Source organism: Capra hircus, chromosome 19 (genome assembly GCF_001704415.2).
Source record: "Capra hircus breed San Clemente chromosome 19, ASM170441v1, whole genome shotgun sequence".
NCBI lineage: Eukaryota > Metazoa > Chordata > Mammalia > Artiodactyla > Bovidae > Capra > Capra hircus.
The window spans coordinates 30,234,001-30,254,941 of NC_030826.1; the positions used below are offsets into that span (position 1 = coordinate 30,234,001).

At 44.4% G+C, this 20,941-nt stretch overlaps 1 protein-coding gene across 1 annotated transcript in view; it reads left to right on the forward strand.

Moving 5' to 3' along the window:
- DNAH9 (dynein axonemal heavy chain 9) overlaps positions 1-20,941 on the forward strand; it is a 286,432-nt gene that overhangs the window by 170,523 nt on the left and 94,968 nt on the right. The window contains exons 44-48 of the mRNA XM_018064667.1: positions 154-316; positions 1,194-1,317; positions 15,891-16,033; positions 17,071-17,232; positions 17,378-17,611. Coding sequence (XP_017920156.1) covers positions 154-316; positions 1,194-1,317; positions 15,891-16,033; positions 17,071-17,232; positions 17,378-17,611 — 826 coding nt within the window. The remainder of the gene's footprint in view (positions 1-153; positions 317-1,193; positions 1,318-15,890; positions 16,034-17,070; positions 17,233-17,377; positions 17,612-20,941) is intronic.

Consider the following 20,941-nt stretch of genomic DNA (forward strand, 5'->3'; position numbering starts at 1 on the left):
GTGCATCTTTTCTTAGTCGACACCTCTTAACTGAGTCTTCCCAAGCTCAGCCCAGGATGTGCCTGCAAGGGTTCCAGGTCCCCTCAGACCATTCCACCTGCTTCTGATGGAGGGGAATCTGACCAAAGCCCCGTGTCTCTGCTTTGCTCTCAGCTGCCACATTAATCGCATCCTGGAGTCTCCTCGGGGAAACGCTCTGCTGGTCGGCGTTGGGGGGAGTGGCAAGCAGAGCCTGACCCGGCTGGCGGCTTTCGTCAGCTCCATGGACGTATTCCAGATCACGTTGCGGAAAGGCTACCAGATCCCAGACTTCAAGGTAGGAGGGTCGGCGGCTGCAGGAGTAGACCCAGCCTCTCCGGAGCTGCCCAGCTCCCTGTCACCCTGCGTTAGCTCTTCGGCTCCCTCGCCCAGAACCTCCCCTTCACAGTCTGTCCACCTTCTTCTTAGACTCTGGGCTGGTGCCTGGAGGGGCTCATTAGACCCTGCCTGAGAACCTGGCCTTCCCAAGCTCTGTATCTGGGAGACCTCAGCTGCTTTAGTGACATCTGTAGAGCCTCAGCTCTCACCCTAATAGGAAGCACATCTATTAATACATCGAAGTCAACAACAACAAATTTCCTACCAAATGATTGTGTGTGCATATGTGTGAGTGTGTTTGTGTGTTCCCCTGTACATATATTTTTTGCAATACAAGTCTTTTCCTGGAGCTAGTCATAAAAACACAAAACTCTGCTATCATAAGGTATAGTCATTTACCCAGGCCTGGAGGCTCAAGTACATGGTGACTCTTCCGTCAGGACTAAGAGCTTTTGCTTTCCTCCTGGGGCAAGTCATTCACTCGTGTGATGATTTAAGGTAACACAGGTGAACAGGGGACCATCTTTGTCTTTGGAAAGCTGTCGTCTCTTTGCACAAGGCAGGAGTCCTAGAAGCTCACTCAGGAGCCACGGTGGTTGTGTGAATTAAAGGTCATCACTGTTTATTCTGCTTTTCCATCTGTGGGCTCAAGGCCTGAGAATGAGGCATATTTTTCTGCCTGTGAGTTCATAGTCACACTCCTCCTTCCCTCCCATTGCCCTCTTTCCTTATTTCCTGTGGGAGCAGACAAGAAAACGGTCCCATTCCTAAAAAGTGGGTGGGGGTCCTTTTCAAGGAGGCCCTCTTCTCAGAGGGCTCTGACGTGGCTTCTGCAGGCGGACCTGGCCGGCTTGTGCCTGAAAGCCGGGGTCAAGAGCCTCAGCACCGTGTTTCTCATGACTGACGCCCAAGTGGCTGACGAGAAGTTCCTCGTGTTCATCAACGACCTCTTGGCATCTGGTAAGAGACGCTTTGCACTTGAATATCTCTAATGAATTCCTACTGGAGTCAGAGTCATTCCCACATGGAGGCTTGGTTCAAAGTCAGAAGAGCAAGGCCACAGAAATGAGGGAGGAAACCGATGCAGGGGAGACTCGGTTCATGAAGGTCCTTCAAGGACTGGTGCTGGGCCTGCTGTCTTTCATTGTCCTTCCACCGCAAACAGCAGTGGTCTTGGGGCTTCCTTAGGTGGGACCGGATATGACAATGGGAAGAAGAGCAGCTTAAGGGCCGGCTGACCTGCTGAGTCCAGAGAGAAGGTGTTTTCCCTCCTACGCCCAAGACAGAGTAACTGGAACGTGTGCAGTATTTCCGGGAGGTTAGGTATTAGCTGCAAGATACACAGAAAACATGCACCCGCAAAACTTGGACAATAGGGCAAGGCTAGGTGGCCAGTTTAATTAATCAAGGACTCAGAACTTTATGCACACAGCATAGAAGCAGGAAGGGACAGAGGATGGTTTTCTTAGATTACAAAGAACTTGACAAAGGCAGTCTCAAAGTCCCTGTGACAACGTGACTGCAAAATAGGACTTCACTGGGAAGTTCAATTCTTGATACTTTGCTATCCTTATTTCTTCAGGGATTCAGGGCTTAGGTCAGCCATTCAAGAAAAAAAAAGTTTATATGTACATATATATGTATCTATAAACATATACTAATATATAAAAATATGTATATATGCATACGCAAGATATATATATGTGTGTATGTGTGTGTGTCTATATATATTTAAGGACTTCTGTGGTAGTCTAGTAAGAATCTGCCTTACAAAGCAAGGGATATGGGTTCATTCCCTGGTCGGTGAGCTAAGATCGCACATGCCTTGGAGCAACTGATGGCAACTAAGTCCAAATGCAGCCAAATAAACAAATATTAAATTTTAGGGAAAAAAATTTAAGGTATATGTATTTATATATGCATACCCAAGAATATAAGACAATATAGTACAAAAATTATGCATTTTCAGAAATTTGGGGGGAGATGTATATATTTATATTAATTAAAAAGAGAATATTGTTTCTTGACTCAGTCCAAATTTCACATCTACAAAGCCACCTCTTCATCTGGACTGATAAAATAATCTGTGCACAGGTGTTCTGAACACAATTTCTGCCTCCAGATTTCCAGCGCTTCAGAAAGCCTGTTTCTCCCCAGCTCCAGGCTCTCTGACTAAATCTTCTGTAGTTTATAAAGTCCAAGGACCAAGATCACAGTGTGATTCTCCAAAGTCTGTTCCATGTCCTATAAAATATCTTTCAGGATGGCTCCTCCCCTGCGGTCTCTAGGAACTTCACAGCTTCGCAGTTGTTGACTGCTTCCAGTTTTGTTCTCTTGTACCCAGGGCCATTTTGCTATCTCTTCCATGATGAGCCACTGTCCCTGGCTTGGACCATGCACTAGCAGGCTCTGTGAGAAGACTTTGGCTTTCCTCTGATGAGGACCAGAGTCCCAGGTTCCTTACTGTGCTGGTTCCAACCATTACACCGACTCCACATTCTCATTTCTTTCCCAACCTGCCCGATTTAAGTTACCTTTCAGTCCAGGAATTTGCCTATTAACTCTTACACCTTTCCTCCTCCAATCCAATAAGTGGTTCTTTTCTCTTTTTTATAATTTATTTTAGCTGTGCGGGGTCTCTGTTGCTGCTCGGGTTTTTCTCTAGTTGCAGTGCACAGGCTTCTCATTGAGATGCTTCTCTGGCTGTGAAGTACGGGCTCTAGGGCTCGTGGGTTTCAATAGTTGCAGCATGTGGGCTCAGTAGCTGTGGCTCCCAGGCTCTAGAGCATAGGTTAGGTTCAATAGTTATGGTGCATGAGCTTAGCTGCTCCCAGGCATGTGGGATCTTCCCAGACCAGGGGTTGAATCTGTGTCTCCTGCATGGGCAGGCAGATTCTTTACCACTGAACTACCAGAGAAAGTGAAAGGGAAAGTCACTTAGCCATGTCTGACTCTGCAACTCCATGGACTGTATCAGTTCAGTTCAGTTGCTCAGTCGTGTCTGACTGCAACCCCATGAACTGCATTCCGCCAGGCTGTCTGTCCATCACCAACTACCAGAGTTTAGCCAAACTCATGTTCATTGAGTTGGTAATGCCATCCAATCATCTCATCCTCTGTCATCCCCTTCTCCTCCTGCCCTCAATCTTTCCCAGCATCAGGGTCTTTTCAAATGAGTCAGCTCTTTGCATCAGGTGGCCAAAGTACTAGAGTTTCAGCTTCAACATCAGTCTTTGCAATGAACACCCAGGATTGATCTCCTTTAGGATGGACTGGTTGGATCTGCTTGCAGTCCAAGGGATTCTCAAGAGTCTCCTCCAACACCACAGTTCAAAAGCATCAATTCTTCAGTGCTCAGCTGTCTTTATAGTCCAACTCTCACATCCATATATGACCAATGGAAAAACCATAGCCTTGACTAGATGGACCTTTGTTGACAAAGTGATGTCTCTGCTCTTTAACATGCTGTCTAGGTTGGTCATAACTTTTCTTCCAAGGAGTAAGCATCTTTTAATTTCATGGCTGCAGTCACCATCTGCAGTGATTTTGGAGCCCCCCAAAATAAAGTCAGCCACTCTTGCCACTGTTTCCCCATCTATTTCCCATGAAGTGATGGGACCGGATGCCATGATCTTCGTTTCTGAATGTTGAGCTTTAAGCCAACTTTTTCACTCTCCTCTTTCACTTTCATCAAGAGGCTCTTTAGTTCTTCTTCACTTTCTGCTATAAGGGTTATGTCATCTGCATATCTGAGGTTACTAATGTTTCTCCCGGAAATCTTGATTCCAGCTTGTGCTTCCTCCAGCCCAGCGTTTCTCATGATGTATTCTGCATAGAAGTTAAATAAGCAGGGTGACAATATACAGCCTTGACATACTCCATTTCCTATTTGGAACCAGTCTGTTGTTCCATATCCAGTTCTAACTATTGCTTCCTGACCTGCATACAGGTTTCTCAAGAGGCAGGTCAGGTGGTCTGGTATTCCCATCTCTTTCAGAATTTTCCACAGTTGATTGTGATCCACACAGTCAAAGGCTTTGGCATAGTCAATAAAGCAGAAATAGAAGTTTTTCTGGAACTCTCTTGCTTTTTTGATGATTCAGCAGGTGTTGGCAATTTGATCTCTGATTCCTCTGCCTTTCCTAAAACCAGCTTGAACATCTGGAAGTTCACAGTTCACGTATTGCTGAAGCCTGGCTTGGAGAATTTTGAGCATTACATTACCAGTGTGTGAGATGAGTGCAATTGTGTGGTAGTTTGAACATTCTTTGGCATTGCCTTTCTTTGGGATTGGAGTGAAAACTGACCTTTTCCAGTCCTGTGGCCACTGCTGAGTTTTCCAAATTTGCTGACATATTGAGTACAGCACTTTCACAGCATCATCTTTCAGGATTTGAAATAGCTCAACTGGAATTCCATCACCTTCACTAGCTTTGTTAGTCCATGGAATTCTCCAAGCCAGAATACTGGAGTGGGTAGCCTTTACCTTCTCCAGGGGATCTTCCTAACCAGGTCTCCCACATTGCAGGCAGATTCTTTACCAGCTAAGCCACAAGGGAAGCCCAAGAATACTGGAGTCAGTAGCCTATCCCTTCTCCAGTGGATCTTCCTGGCCCAGGAATCAAACCGGGGTCTCCTGCATTGCAGGCACATTCTTTACCAACTGAACTATGAGGGAAGCCCTTGAAGCCCTGTCCTTTTCTTAAATACTGTCTTCTTAACATCCCACCACCTTCTACAACAGTACTTCAGCTCCAATACTGCCTCACCTTTTATTATTTTACCAAATAATGAGATACGGGTCTAACTGCCCGTCCACCCTGAAGCTGTGTCCTAAAGTCTAATTTCTAAAACGATCAAAAAGGTTGAATTGTGCTTCTTAAGACTTACAGCTTTGGAGATGCCAGGCAAGTTGCAGACTCACTCTGTATCTCATTTGGCTCCAGTCCAGCCGGGTCACCTTCTCCCACAATAACGTCTGAGACAGGAGACGTTACACTTTTACTAATTGAAATTTTATTCCTCAATGAAATATTTTTAATTTTGCATCTGGAAGACAACTTGTTTCAAGTTCAAATGAATTTCTGAAACCCTGCCCAGTGAAAACTTACTGCAGTCAATCTGCTCCAAAGTCATGGAATTTCAAGCTCATATTTCTTTTGTATGGCTTTTAGACAAAAACAGGATTTGCATTAAAGATGTCTATATGGAGATACAGTGAAAAGTAATACTTTTCTAATCTTCCTCCCTTTTTTCTTACTGTTTTGACAGGGAGAATTGAGCATATCTGAGTTATAATTTTCCCTGTAAGACAGTTTCTGACTAGAAATTAACTTACTGCCAATCCAGGCAGTGTTACAGAGGTTCCTCAGGGCCTTGTCATCCCCCTTAGTTTTTTAATTTCGTGGGATTGTGCAGTCACTCCATTCTTGGATAACACAGTGCGTGTGTGCATGCTCAGTCATTAAGTTGTGTCTGACTCTTTGTGACCCTATGGACTGTAGCGCACAGGGCTCCTCTGTCCATGGGATTTTTCCAGTAAGGATACTGAAGTGGGTTGCCATTTCCTAAGCCAGGGTATCTTTCCGACCCAGGGATCAAACCTAAGTCTTCTGCATCTCTGCATTGGCAGGTGGGTTCTTTATCACTGAGCCATCTGGGAAGCCCGGATAACATAGTGTTGTTTCTCAGTTGCTCAGTCGTGTCCAGCTGTTTGCAACCCCATGGACTGCAGCACACCAGGCTTCCCTGTCCTTCACCATCTCCTGGAGCTTGCTCATACTCATGTCCACTGAATCATGATGCCATCCAATCATCTCATCCTCTGCCGTCCCCTTCTCCTCCTGCCCTCAATCTTTCCTAGCATCAGTGTCTTTTCTAATGAGTCAGCTCTTCACATCAGGTGGCCAACGTATTGGCGCTTCAGCTTCAACATCAGTCCTTCAAATGAATACTCAGGATTGATTTCCTATAGGATTGACTGGTTTGATCTCCTTGCTGTATCTCAAGCAAGGGACTCTCAAGGGACTTGAGACTCTAAAGAGGGACTCTCAAGAGTCTTCTCCAACACCACAGTTCAAAAGCATCAGTTCTTCAGCACTCAGCCTTCGTTAAGGTCCAACTCTCACATCCATACATGACTACTGGAAAAGCCATAGCTTTGACGATACAGACCTTTGTGGGCAAAATAATACCTCTGCTTTTTAATATGCTGTCTAGGTTTGTCATAGCTTTTCTTCCAAAAGATAACAAGCAGAGACAAGGAGACTACTAGAAAACTATGCATTGGGCTATCTTGTCATCAGCTCATCTCTCTCTAGTTATCTACAAATCCTGTTAGATTGAGGATAAGGTACAGTGAGTGAATTCCTCTGATTTAACACTCCAGTGATTCATCTTCCTCAGGGACTTAAAGTGGGCTCAGTGGGCTATCTGCTTTCCTCCCACACGTCTTTAGCTCACTCTTTCATCCCTTGGATTCCTGACACCATTTCTAAGATCAAGCTGTATTTTTAATTCAGCACTTGATTGGTAAATCCCACTTCTGACACTAGCCAAACATTTCAGAACCCATCATTATGCCACTTGCATCTCAGATTGGTTGCAGACTGACAGTAAGAAATCCTATGCTCAAAGTTAAAATTTAAATCAAATTTCTGATTCAATTAGCAAAAGCCATATAATTGTATAAGAAGCAGGATGGCTACGCAAATCAGAGTGAATGAAGCCTTTTAGTCTCTTTCTTTGGCTGCCAGAGTCCTTAACGGGGCTCTTAAAGCTGCTGGTGAAACGATGCATGAAATATTGGCCCTTGCTGAATCTGAAAAGTTCAATTCCTACTATGTCCTTGTTGTCCTATGTAATAATTCCCAAATAATGTACATTGACCATCAAATCCAGATATTTTAAAAGTCTACAAAATTTGTTCTCTCTTGGTCCTTGAACCAAACTCAGCATCAGCAAGGCCCCATCTTAATCTAAATGGAGAAAATAGAATCTTTTCCTGGCTTTTTGGGAGCGTACACCTGCCTCCAGGTTTCCCGCAGTCCAGAAAGCCCATTCTACTGCAGTCCCAGTTAAGAGACCTGGTCTGCACCAGGTGTGGTGTCTTTTCTGCTCCTTACTTTCCCAGATTTCGTACTTTATTTTTCTTCAGTATCTTATTTTGGAATTTCCCTTTTGCTTTTCAAAAGGTTTAATTGTTCACTCAAAAATGGCTCAAATTAAATCACTTTGCATCTACTCACATATTCAAAAATCATTTTTTAAGCATCCGTGTTCCAGTCAGTAGCCCCTATGTGGTCTATTAAAATAGTTTATGAACAATTGAATCCCCTGTCTTGTAAAGCCATGTGCCTCTTCATCCCTGTCTTTTGTACGTGTAAAATTAAGTGTGCCCACTTTAAGTCCCTGAGGACCAAATCTCCTCTTGGAATATATTGAGTTGGCCAAAAAGTTTGTTTGGGTATTTCTGTAACATCATATGCAAAACCCAAATGAACTTTTTGGCCAACCTGTTAAAACATGAAGAGATTCCCCTGGTCCTCCAGGTGGTCTAGGATTAGATACATCTAGGTTGATGCATCAGTGATCTGCACACATCCCATGAGAATGTGGAGTCTGGAGGTTTTTGTAATGATATTGGCATTGAGTTCTTCTTCTCCCATGAGCAGTTGGAACTGGATTTCCTGATGGACCATCTGTGTTTTACACAAATTGTATTCTGATCCAATTTCCCTGGAAGGAACAAAGACAAAGTATAGGGCAAAAGAGAAGCTATCAAACATGCAGCAGATCTTCTAAACATCCTTTCTGGTCTCAGTGGGTCTATTTATAAGGTGCATCCACCCCATAAGCCATGGAAATCTAAACCAGCACCTGGTTGGCTCCAGCTGCCAAACAAAAATGCCCAAAGGATAATGCAAAAAGATGCTTGAGTAACCAACCTGTCTTTGATCCATGTGGTACTAAATCCTCATACACATTGAGACCAGGTCTCTGTGCATTCTCCTACATTACTAACCTCTCCCTCACCACCTGTACCTGACAGGTAAGCAGTTGCCACCAATTCCAACCCCTGTTTCTGAATCCATCCTTCTCTGCCATGGCTACCACTGGTTTTTTTCATCTCTTGCTTCAACAAATGCAGGCACGTCTTTTTCTTTTTGATTTATCTTATTGAAGTATAGTTGGGCTTCCCTGGCGGCTCTGTAGTAAAGAATCTGCCTGCCAATGCAGGGGATCCTTCCTGGGTTGGGAAGATGCCCTGGAGGGAGAAAAGGCTACCCACTCCAGTATTCTTGCCTGGGAAACCGCATGGACAGAGGAGCCTGGCGGGCTACAGTCCACGGGGTCTCAAAAAAGTCAGACACGAGTTAGCGACTAAACAACAACGGAATAGTTGATTTACAATGTTGTGTTAATTACCACTGTACAACAGTAATTAGTGATCTAGATATATATGCATTTACTTCCCTGGTGGCTCAGATGGTAAAGCGTCTGTCTACAATGCGGGATACCCGGGTTCAATCCTTGGGTTGGGAAGATCCCCTGGAGAAGGAAATGGTAATCCACTCCAGTACTCTTGCCTGGAAAAATCCCATGGACAGAGGAGCCTGGTAGGCTACAGTCCATGGATTCGCTAAGAGTCGGACACGACTGAGCGACTTCACTTCACTTTCACACATATATATAGAATATCTTTCCGTTATCATTAATCGCAGGACACTGAGTACAGTCCCCTGCGCTACGCAGTGAGTGTGTGTGCGTGCTCAATCATGTCTGGCTCTTCGCAACCCCACGAACTGTAGCCCACTAGGCTCCTCTATCCCTGGGTTTTCCCTGCTGGAATACTGGAGTGGGTTGCCATTTTCTCTTCCTGACCCAGGGATTGAACCAGTGTCTCCTGCACCTCCTGCAGTGGCAGGCAGCTTCATCACCACTGAGCCACCTGGGAATCAGCTGTGCTATACAGTAGGACCTTATTTACCCATCCTATCTATAAAAGCTGACGTTGAAGACACTTCTTAACTCACCTCCCTACATCCCAGGGAGCTCCACCACAATCCGTTCTCCTCCCTGCTTCCAAAAAGGTCTGTTTAACCCATAATTCCTTCATTAATTCCCAAGTGAATGCAGGGTAAGCTGTTTTGCACAGAAAGGCAAAACAAAACAAATCCGCCTTTGACCTGCTTCCTTCCTTCCTTGCTGGCTTACCTGCCCATTATAATCTAGCAATTCCTACCTCCTTGAAATAACATACTCTACTGTACCCTGACATCCTTACTGACTCACACTGTTCCTTTTGAACCTCGTGCCCTTCTCCTTCTTTGTCTAGATTAACTTCTACCCATAGTTCAAGGCTTCTCTTGGGTGTTCTAATATCTCTCTGGGAAATCCTCACTAACCCACTGTCACCTCGAGATCGAGAAACATCCTTGTGTGTTTCCCTGGCACTCAGCGGTTGCGCACACCACCGTTGTATTGCAGCAACAGTGCAAACTTTTGAAAGGCAGAGACTGTGATGATGTCTGTTATTGGTGCATTTTTTGTTATGAAATAATCCAGAGATACAAAATATAACGATTAAATACTTACCACTCAATTTAGGAAGTAAAATATGGCTGGTGTAATTATAACCCTCTGTAAAGACTGCCATTGTCATCATTTATTTATTGTCAGTTCTGAACAGAACTCCTGGCCCATAATTAGCATTCAAGGGGTATTTGTTGAACTAAAGTGTATAATATCAGAAGGATGATGTGCCATGTTATGTATTACTTTTTACTTCTTGGCTCTGCTAAACCTTAGTTGTCCTGTAGCACGTAGGATCTTAGTTCCCCATCCAACATGTCTTCTGCATTGGAAGCACAGATTCTTAACCACTGGACCACCAGGGAAGTCCCTAGGTATTCTCTTTGGACATGTGCTTTGAGAAAGTTTCCAGCCACGCAGACAGAGGGGCAAGGGTCCTGAGACAGTCACCACACCCCCTGTTTTTTCTCCCTTGAAACCAGGGAAATGTTTTGAAAAATATTATTCCTAGGTGGGGTCAAAAACCTTAAGCCAGTGCAAAGCTGACTGGTTCACGGAAAATAACCCTCAGCTTTGCCCTTTTTTAACACCAAACTCCAGACAAGATCCATCTTAAACTATCAGGATCTCCTCCCCCCAGAGCAGTTGTGGGCTCTCCAGACCACACAAAAATGATGATGAGTCTGACTTGCAAAATATCAGGACATGTTAATGACCACATGGAGCCTTTCTGCACTTGGCGGCAGAAACAAGGCTTCCCAACTTTAGGTCTCAGGAGGAAACTTCTCAAATATTTGAATAGCCTCTGCCTTTGCTGACATCACAAAATCCCCTCTGGCAGTTCAGTCCCCTGCTTCCAGCGTGACTACCTGCATCGCACAGTAAGTGACAGGAGTGTTGCCAGGAGAAGTCGGAGGAACAAGCCTGAAAACGCAGACTCCCAATTCAGAGGTGCTTGATTCCATCTGGTGCTCTTAAGGGATTTTGGAAGTCACGTAACAATGGCCTGACTGTTTTCAATATTCTGGCACTTAAAGATATCACAGAATACAAATAAACTTAATCTCCGAAACAAAAACAGACTCACAGACATAGAGAACAGACTGGCTGTCAAGCGGGGAGGCAAGGGGAGGGATGGACTAGGAATTTGGAATTAGCAGATGGAAACTATTATATACAGAATCGATACACAACAAGGTTCTACTGTACAGCGCAGAGAACCATATTCAATATCCTGAAATAAGCCATAATTTACGAGAATATGAAAAAGAAAGTATATATATGTATAACTGAACACTTTGCTATACAACAGAAACTAACACAACATTGTGAATCAACTATACATCAATAAATAAATTTTTTAAAAAAGGTATCACATAAACCTGGGTGAGCCTTAAAGAAACACGTTTTCTATAAAGGGTCAGAAAGTTAACATTCTCAGCTTTGCAGACCATATGGCCTCTGTCACAAATCCTCGGCTCCGTCATTGTAGTGGGAAAATAGCCATAGACAATATATAAATGCAGGAGTATGGCTGTGCCCAATAAACCGTTATTTATGGACAGTAAAATTCGAACATCATGTAATTTTCGTGTCATTAAACATTATTATTTTAATTTTATCAACCATTAAAAATTGTAAAATACCATGCCCAGCTTGTGGGCAGAGACAGAGGGTCAGATTTAGCCTATAGATCATAGTTTACTGCCTCAATACCCAACGTGAAGGGCTTTCCTAATGGCTCAGTGGCTAAGAATCCACCTTGCAATGCAGGGGACACAGGTTTGATCCCTGCTCAGGGCTGACCCCGCATGCTGAAGGGTAACTAAGCCCCTGCACCTAGGGCCCGTGCTCCACAGCAGGAGACGCCGCTGCAGTGAGAAGCCTGGGCACTGAAACTGGAGAGGAGCCCCTGCTCCCCGCACCTAGAGAAAGTCCGTGCGCTGCAGCGAAGACCCCGGCGTAGCCAAAAGCAAATACATAACTTTTAAAGATACCCAGCATGCTATCCATGAAACACCAAAGGACATGAATTCCACCTATGGTAAATAATAGAAAGGTGAAGAATGCACACCAAAGGGAATCCAAGTTCTCACTGGAGGACTGTAACACATTTACAGGTAAGAAAATGCAGCCTCTCAGAGGGACAAAGGGGAAAGAAATCCAGACCACTGCAGGCAGTCAGCCCCACAGGGAGGCGTACACTCACATCGATTCCATCGAAGTATTTCTCTTTTTAAACCTTTCCTGGGCTCCTCAGCTCTCATGTGTGTGTGCTCAGCTGCTTCAGTCGTATCCAGTCCTTTGAGACCCCATGGACTGCATCCTGCCAGGCTCCTCCGTTCATGGAATTCTCCAGGCAGGAATAGTGGAATGGGTTGCCATGTCCTCCTCCATTCATGGAATTCTCCAGGCAGGAATAGTGGAATGGGTTGCCATGTCCTCCTCCAGGGGATCTTCCTGACCCAGGGATCGAACCTGAGTCTCTTAATGTCTCCTGTGTTGGCAGGTGGGTTCTTTACTACGAGCACAACTTGGGAAGTCCCCTAACTCCCAACACATGCTAAGTATCATTTCATTTCTCTAGCAGTTTTCTCTCACCCCATATTTTTATCAAATCAGGCTGAAATGGATTATTCCACTGATAAGACCTCGATTTTGACAAGTTATAGCACTGGGTATTTTATATGCATGCTATGAAATATCTTAATGACTGGAAATTAAATCAAATTTGTCCAATTAAGGGAAGAAAGTAAATGATCATTTTCATGATAATTCTTTTTTTTTTTTCATTTTTCCCATTTAGATAATTAAGCTTAATTAGTATAAACTACTACCCAACTCCTGGCTGGATTAGTGTTGTCAGACTCTAAAGACCAGAAATTTGTTAAAAAGTTGGCATGAGTTCCCTCCAGATACATTAGTTCAAGAAAGTGCGGCTGCGTTGGTGGTAAATATTAATAATTTCCATCACTTAGGGAGGCTTCCCTGGTGACTCTTCGGTAAAGAATCCCCCTGTCCCCCTGCCAATTCAGGAGACAATAAGAGACACGGGTTCGATCCCTGGTCTGGGAAGGTCCCCTGGAGAAGGAAATGGAAATCCCACTCCAGTGTTCTTGCCTGGGAAATCCCATGGGCTGAGGAGCCTGGTGGGCTGCAGTCCATGGGGTTGCAGAGTCTGACAGGACTTAGCAATTCAACAACAGCGGAGGACTAGGATCCTACATGTGCTGAGGCGAGGCTGAGAAAATCTAAAAAAAATAAAAATAAAAATTGCCAGTTGCCCTCCAGTGTAGCTGTACAAATTTACTTTCCACACAGATACCTGTTTCTTCCCAACCTCACGAAAAGTTGGTTCATCTGACACACCAGTTTTTGCCAGGGAGCATGAAATGGAATCTCAGTCTTGTCCTTTCACTTCCCACTTGTGACACTGGAGCATCTTTTCAAGTGTCTATTGGCCATTCATCTTGTTCCTTGCCTTTTTATGTAGTTTGTGGGAGGCCTCTGTATTTTCTGGATACCTTTGTTCATTATATAGTTGGTAAATATCTTTTCGAAGTCTGCTTCTGACTTTTGTCATGCTGATTTAGTTTTAAATGTTGCAAAACAGTCTTTTTATGTTTCATGCTTTTTGTACTGTTTCAGAAACCGCATCCTAGCCAACACCATAAAAATAATCTTTTGTGTTTCATCTTTAAAATACTACTGTTTCATATTCATGTCTTTAATCCACCCAGTGTGTATTTTTGCACAGTATTCTAATTTTATTTTTTGTTATTAGTATTGAGTTATCCTAACATGTTTATTGATCTGCTCATCCCTTTTCAGCATACTGATTTTGAATATGAATTTCCTGTTTACATCTGGGTCCATTTCTAAGTGTTTCACTCACAGTTCTATTTATTTACCCAAGAACCAATTTCACATTTTTAACTAGCATTGCTTTGCTGCTGCTTGAGTCGTGTCTGACTCTGTGCGACCCCATGAACTGTAGCCTGCCAGGCTTCTCTGTCCATGGGATTCTCTAGGCAGTAGTGCTAGAGTGGGTTGCCATGCCCTCCTCCAGGGGATCTTCCCAATCCAGGGATCAAACCTGGGTCTCCTGCGTTGCAGGCAGTCTTTACTGCTGAGTCACCAGGGAAGCCTTAACATAGCTTTATAAGGAAGCAATTTCTGATAGAACAAATAAATCCCTCCATCCTGTTCTTCACAGTTATCTTTGCCACTCTTTACCCTTTGCTCTTCCGTATAAATTTTAGAATTTGATTGTCAGGATTGTAAAAGAAACCCACTTATTTATTTTGGAATTGCATCTTCAGGATATTGGTAATACAGAGTCATCCACTCATGAACACTACATTTGTTTGGGGTTTTATTTATGCCCTTTAGTAGTATGTTACAGTTTTCACATCAAGATTTTGCATATCTTATTTATTTATTATTGCCTGTCTTATGATTGTTGTTGATATTCTAAAGTAACTTTTAAAGTAACCCTTTTTTATATGCTAAAGCACAAAAGTGCCGTTTTATTTCCAAAGTTGATTTTGTATCCAGCAAGCTTTTGTTTAACACACTAATGAGTTCTGTTATGTGTATAGTCTCTTCGATTTTCTATATGGAAACTTAGATTTTGATGATAATATCTTTATTGTTTCCTTAACTATCTGTATACAGTTTATCTGTTTTCCTTGACTTTTAGCCTTTGATGTTCAGTTGCTCAGTCATGTTCTACTCTTTGTGATCCCAGGGACTGCAGCATGCCAGGCTTCCCTGTCCTTCACCATGTCAAACTCATGTCCATTGAATCCATGATGCCATCCAACCATCTCATCCTCTATCGCCCCCTTCTCCTCTTGCCCTCAATCTTTCCCAGTATCAGGGTCTTTTCTAATGAGTCGGCTCTTCGCATCAGGTAGCCAGAGTACTGGAGTTTCAGCTTCAGCATCAGTCCTTCTGATGAATATTCAGGATTGATTTCCTTTGGGATGGACTGGCTGGCTCTCTTTGCAGTCCAAGGGGCTCTCAAGAGTCTTCTCCAACACCACAGTTCGAAAGCATCAATTCTTCAGCATTCAACCTTCTTTATGGTCCAACTCTCACATCCAGAGATGACTACTAGAAAAACCATAGCTTTGACTATATGGACTTTTGTGGGCAAAGTAAGGTCTCTGTTTTTTAAAACACTGTCTAGGTTTGTCATAGCTTTTCTTCCAAGGGCAAGTGTCTTTTGATTTCATGGCTACAGTCCCCATCTGCAGTGATTTTGGAGCCCAAGAAGACAAAACTTAGGACCTTTGTATAATGTTGATGAGAAAACATGACTAGCAGTCATGCTTGTCTTGTTTTCTCTTTTTTAAAACTATCTACTTTATAGGACTATAGTGAGAATTTATTTATTTACTGCACTGAATGGCATGTGGAATCTTAGTTCTCTGACCAGGGATCAAGCCTGGGCCCCCTATTTTGCAATCGCAGAGTCTTAATCACTGGACGACCAGGGAAGTCCTCCTTGTCTTGTTCTTGATTCAAAAAAGAATATTTTAGTATTTTACTAGTAGACAGATGTGATGTTTGCTTTGGTTCTGCTATAGATACCTATGATCTGGTTAAAAGAAGTCTCATTTATTTATAGTTTGCTAACAAACTAAGTTTTCGGAAATTTTGTGCAACTTTTTTGATGATTGTATTATTTTACTTCTTTAATCCATTAATGCAGTAAATTATTCTCACAGATTTTTCTAATACTTAACCATCCTTGCATTTCAAAGATAAACATTTCTAATTGATTGAAATTCTAATTGAAACAATTCTAACTGCATTTCTAATTGATCATCATACATTTATCTTTATATATTAAGTTCAGATGCTTTAAAAATATTTGTCCATTATATACTGCCTCACTAATAACACTAGTTTATCTACTTTTCAGAACTTAGCCAACCTGGTAAAAAATAATCATAATAATAATTAGGCATCTGTGCTCCGACTCTTCCTAGGAGAGATCCCAGATCTCTACTCTGACGATGAGGTCGAAAACATCATAAGCAACGTGAGAAATGAGGTCAAGAGCCAAGGTCTGGTTGACAATAGAGAAAATTGCTGGAAGTTTTTCATAGAGCGAGTCCGACGGCAGCTAAAGGTACGAGGGTCAGCTGCTCAGGGTGCAGAGGACAAGAGATGACTCCCAGGAGCCTCTGCGGACATGCTGGACACAGCAGTCCTTATCGGCCACTTTGGGAGTTGGGGGTGGGGAGGTTGCAGTTCCCTTCTGATCCCGAGCACCTGTGCGAGGACACTCTTCTCACCTGCCGCTTCAAGGGCAGCAACCTGCCTCCTGCAGTCCCGGCATTCCTTTGTTGCTAAAGAGTTTTCGATTGGAGTGTAATTGCTTCACAATGTCCTGTTAGTCCCTGCTGTACGGAGAAGTGAATCAACTGTGTGTCTACATATACCTCCTCGTTCCTGAGCGTCCCTCCCATTCCACCCCCATCGCAGCCCTCAGATCATCGCAGCGCAGAGCTGAGCTCCCCGTGCTGGACAGCAGCTCCCCACAGCTCTGCGTTTTATGCATGGTGTGGGTGTGTATCGGTGCTGCTCCCGCGCCCTGTCCCCTCCTCTCCTTCCCCTGCTGGCTCCATGTGTCCGTTCTCTACGTCTGCATCTCTCTTCCTGCCCCGCAAACAGGCTCACCAGTACCATTTTTTTAGATTCCACATATAAGCTTTAATACACAATATTGGTCTTTCTCTTTCTGACTTACTTCACTCTGTATGACAGACTCCAGTAGGTCCATCCACATCACTACAAGTGACTCAGTTTCCTTTTCTACAGCTGAGCAACGTCCCATCGTATATGTGCCCCGAATCTTCTTTATCCGTTCATCTGCTGATGGATGTCTAGGTTGCTTCCACGTCCTGGCTGTTATAAATATTGCTTCAGTGAATGCTGGAGTGCATGTGTCTTTTTCAATTACGATTTGCTCAGGTTATGTGCCCAGGAATGGGGATTGCTGAGTCGTAACGTTCCTAATCCCTTGGCTAGAAAGGCTAGCTAAGAGTTTACAGATATTGTCTCTGTTGATATGCCTCCCGATGTCCTGAGAAATAAAGAATCCAAGGCTGTGTGGATCTCTCTCCAAGTACCTTCTGGCTTCTCCCCATCTTTCTGCCTTCTCAGGTGACTCTCTGCTTCTCCCCGGTGGGGCCCAAGCTGAGGGTCCGCAGCAGGAAGTTCCCCGCCATCGTGAACTGCACGGCCATCAACTGGTTCCACGAGTGGCCGAAGCAGGCCCTGGAGTCCGTCAGCCTCCGCTTCCTGCAGAACACGGAAGGCATTGAGGTGAGAGGGCAGAGGAGACACCCCTCATGCTCCGCTCCACCTCAGGGAGCGAGGAGTCCCCTGTCCGGCCCACTGAGCCCAGTGGGCAGTCACCTGCTGTCGGCATGGCCAGGTGACCTCTTTATTTCCTGCCATTTGATTCTAGACCACAGTCAAGCCATCAGTTAGCAAGTTCATGGCTTTCGTCCACACAAGTGTCAACCGCACCTCCCAGTCTTATCTGAGCAACGAGCAGCGCTACAACTACACAACACCCAAATCATTCCTGGAGTTCATCAGACTCTACCAGAGCCTGCTGCGCAGGAACGGGAGGGAGCTCAGGTCCAAGATGGAGCGGCTGGAGAACGGGTTGCTGAAGCTCCACAGCACCTCTGCCCAGGTAAGCAGCATCCTTCCAGTCCTCCTGTCCACAGCGGCCTCAGAGGGAGGGAAGGGCAGCCCCTTCCCAGAGAATGGAGAGTCACACTCTGAAGACCAAGCACGGTTCTGCAGAGGCCCCAGTGTCATCAGCACAGTGCCTGTGGCGCCTGAAAAGCTTTATCAGAAGTCCAAGCTCTTGTTCTGTGCCGTGTGCCACGTCTCTCCAGTCGTGTCTGACTCTCTGCGACCCTATGGACTGTAGCCTGCCAGGCTCCTCTGTCCGTGGGATTCTCCAGGCAAGGATACTGGAGAGTGGGTTGCTATGCCCTCCTCCAGGGGATCTTCCTGACCCAGGGATCGAACCTGTGTCTCTTATGTCTCCTGCATTGGCAAGTGGGTTCTTCACCACTAGCACCACCTGGGAAGCCCCAGACTCTTGTTCAACTCATCCAAAAGAATCTGGTCGAGGAACACAAAGGCAAAACACATACACACACTGAGGAGCAAAGAGAACGAAGAAGCAGTTTGTTCAGGGCAGAAGCAGAAGTTACACACTCAAAGAGGAGTTCAGGCATGCTCAGAGTGAGGTGTACACCACAGGGTTTGTTGATCCCCCTTTTATTTTGTTTTTAGCCCTTTGACTAAGTGGGGTTTTTCTGATTAGGGGTGGAACAGTCGTTGGGGGAAGGTCGAGGAGTGGCCTGTATTGCACCAGGTGGCATCAGCTACTATGGTCCTGTCCATTCATCTCCTGACGTCACTATGCCTGCATTCAAAGAGATGTTTCCCCTTCAGTTCTACGTACCAGTCAAGCACCACACATAGAAGGTCGTACAGGGTCATCAGCAACCTGTGTGTGTTTTTATTGGAATATAATTGCTTTACAATGTTGTGTTAGTTCTTGCTGTACAATGATGTGAATCAGCGGTATGTATGCATATACCTCCTCCTTCCTGAACTTCCCTCCCACTCCACCCCCCATCCCAGCCCTCAGATCATCACAGAGCATCAAACTGAGCCCCCTGAGCTAGACAGCAGCTTCCCACCAGCTGTCTGTTTTATACGTGATAGTGGATACACGCCAATGCTACTCTCTCAATTCGTCCCAGACTCTCCTTCCCCAACTGTGTCCAAAAATCCATTCTCTATGTCTGCTTCTTTACTCCTGTCCTACATTTTTATTTGCATGTTTTCCACAGTTTTCATGGTTGATTTCCTTGCTCAGATGCTCCAAGGTTTCTGTTTTAGATGCCACTCCTCCAAGCATCATGGCCTCATTAAAAGCAAAACAAAAAGGTGACGTTTTGTTCACTCTTTGCGACCCCATGGACTGCAGCACACCAGGCTTCCCTGTCCTTCACTATCTCCCGGAGTTTGCTCAGACTCATGTCCGTTGAGTCACTGCTGCCATCCAACCATCTCATCCTCTGCCATCCCCTTCTCCTCCTGCCCTCAATCTTTCCCAGCATCAGGGTCTTTTCCAATGAGCTGGTTCTTCACATCAGGTCACCAAAGTGTTGGAGTTTCAGCTTCAGCATCAGTCCTTCCAATGAGTATTCAGGGTTGATTTCCTTTAGGATTGACTGGTTTGATCTCATTGCAGCCTGAGGGACTCTCAAGAGTCTTTTCCAGGTGACATTGACTCTGCCTAAATGCCTGGTCCTGTCTTTCCTGCCTCACCATGAGCCTGGGCTGAGCTCACTCTTGCTGGAAGTGCACACCCTCAGCTTCAGTTTGGGAGGTTCCCTCTCACGGATACCAAAATCCTTGGAAATACTCCCTTATTTTCCTTATCACATGTTCATTTTCCTCTGCTTTCTTTTAGTCTCCTACCCACAGTCTCTTTGTCTTCAAAATCCAAAGAGTTGAATGGCTGGGAGCAGTGGTTGCAGGGTTAGGCCAATTTTCTTTGGTTTCTTGCACCTTACGATGTTATCTATCAAAGAGCCTTTGGAACTGAATTTCTTAAACAAACGCTGCCTAATGTCATGCATTTTCCTCTATGCTCCTAAGTGGTTATACCTCAGAAGAAGGCCCCTGTCATCCTGTCCTTGTTTTATTTTTCTACTTACTCTTCCAAATGGAACAAGTCCATTTCAGTTAGTTTACCACTGGAGAACTGTGGACAACTCTGGCACCTCCTCTGCCCTGCTAATACCCATCAGATACTGCTGGGCCCTTGATGGCCCTTCCTTGTTCTCTGTTTACAGCAGCAGACCCGGCCTCTCATTAAGGTAGTGGAATTCCATGCATTTTCACAATTAAACTAGCATTGTAATCAGTTTAATTCTTGAGCAGGGCATGTTTTTGCAGATTTCTGAGCCATTCATTTACTGTCATTTTTTTTAGAACTCTGCCTTCAGAATAGCTCTGTAGAACTTCCTCCTGACTCGTCCTTTTTCTCCACTTTTTTTTTTCTTTTCTTAAATTTTTTTAACTTTTTAATTTTTATTTTTAAAATTTGTACTTATTTATCTATTTATTTTTGGTTGCACTGGATTTTCGTTGCTGTGCACAGGCTTTCTCTAGTTGTGATGCCCGGGCTTCTCATTGCAGTGGCTTCTCTTGTTGCAGAGCGACGGCTCCAGAGCACAGGCTCCGTAGTTGCGTCGCACGGACTTAGTTGCTCCAAGGCACGTGAGATCTTCCCAGACCAGGGATCAAACTTGTGTCCCCTGCATTTTCAGGTGGATTCTTAACCACTGAGCCACCAGGAAGCCTTCCACTTCACTTTCTCAATTCATATACATAATACATCTAAAGGATTGCAGTTTATTCAGTGGGATGCAGTCAGCCCTTGCAATCTATACACATAGGATTTTTCCGCTCAGGAAGTTTTCCTCCTGTGATGAGGTTTTGCTCATTTGGTCGGGCCTTTCCTGCAGGAGCAGTGATAAACTGGAAGGGTTCTTTGCACTTCATGCCTATTGTCTTCTCCCTCATTGGTTTCCTTCCCTTTGGCCTTTCCCTCTACATTCTAGGAAGTTTATCCTCAATGATACTAATCGAATTGCGGGCAATATTGCTTCTGCTTCTTACGCCTCCAGCAAAGACTTTAATTATGCTATTACATTTTCAGTATCCCCACAGTATCCCCTCATCTCATCTTTTTCCCTTTCTAACACTGCTTTTGTATTTCAGCCTATTTTTCTGCAACCGTATATCACAGGGACCATTCTACCGATGATGCCAAACAGCTCTCTTGATGTCTTCTCTAACTCCAGTCATGGGTCGTTTTTCAGTTGCATTGTTCCCCTTAGTCTTCTAGATGCTATTCCTTCCTTTGTTTTGTGTTTATGTAAAGCCCTTCTTACCCCTATGTTTACCTCCAGGCATGATGAGATCTATT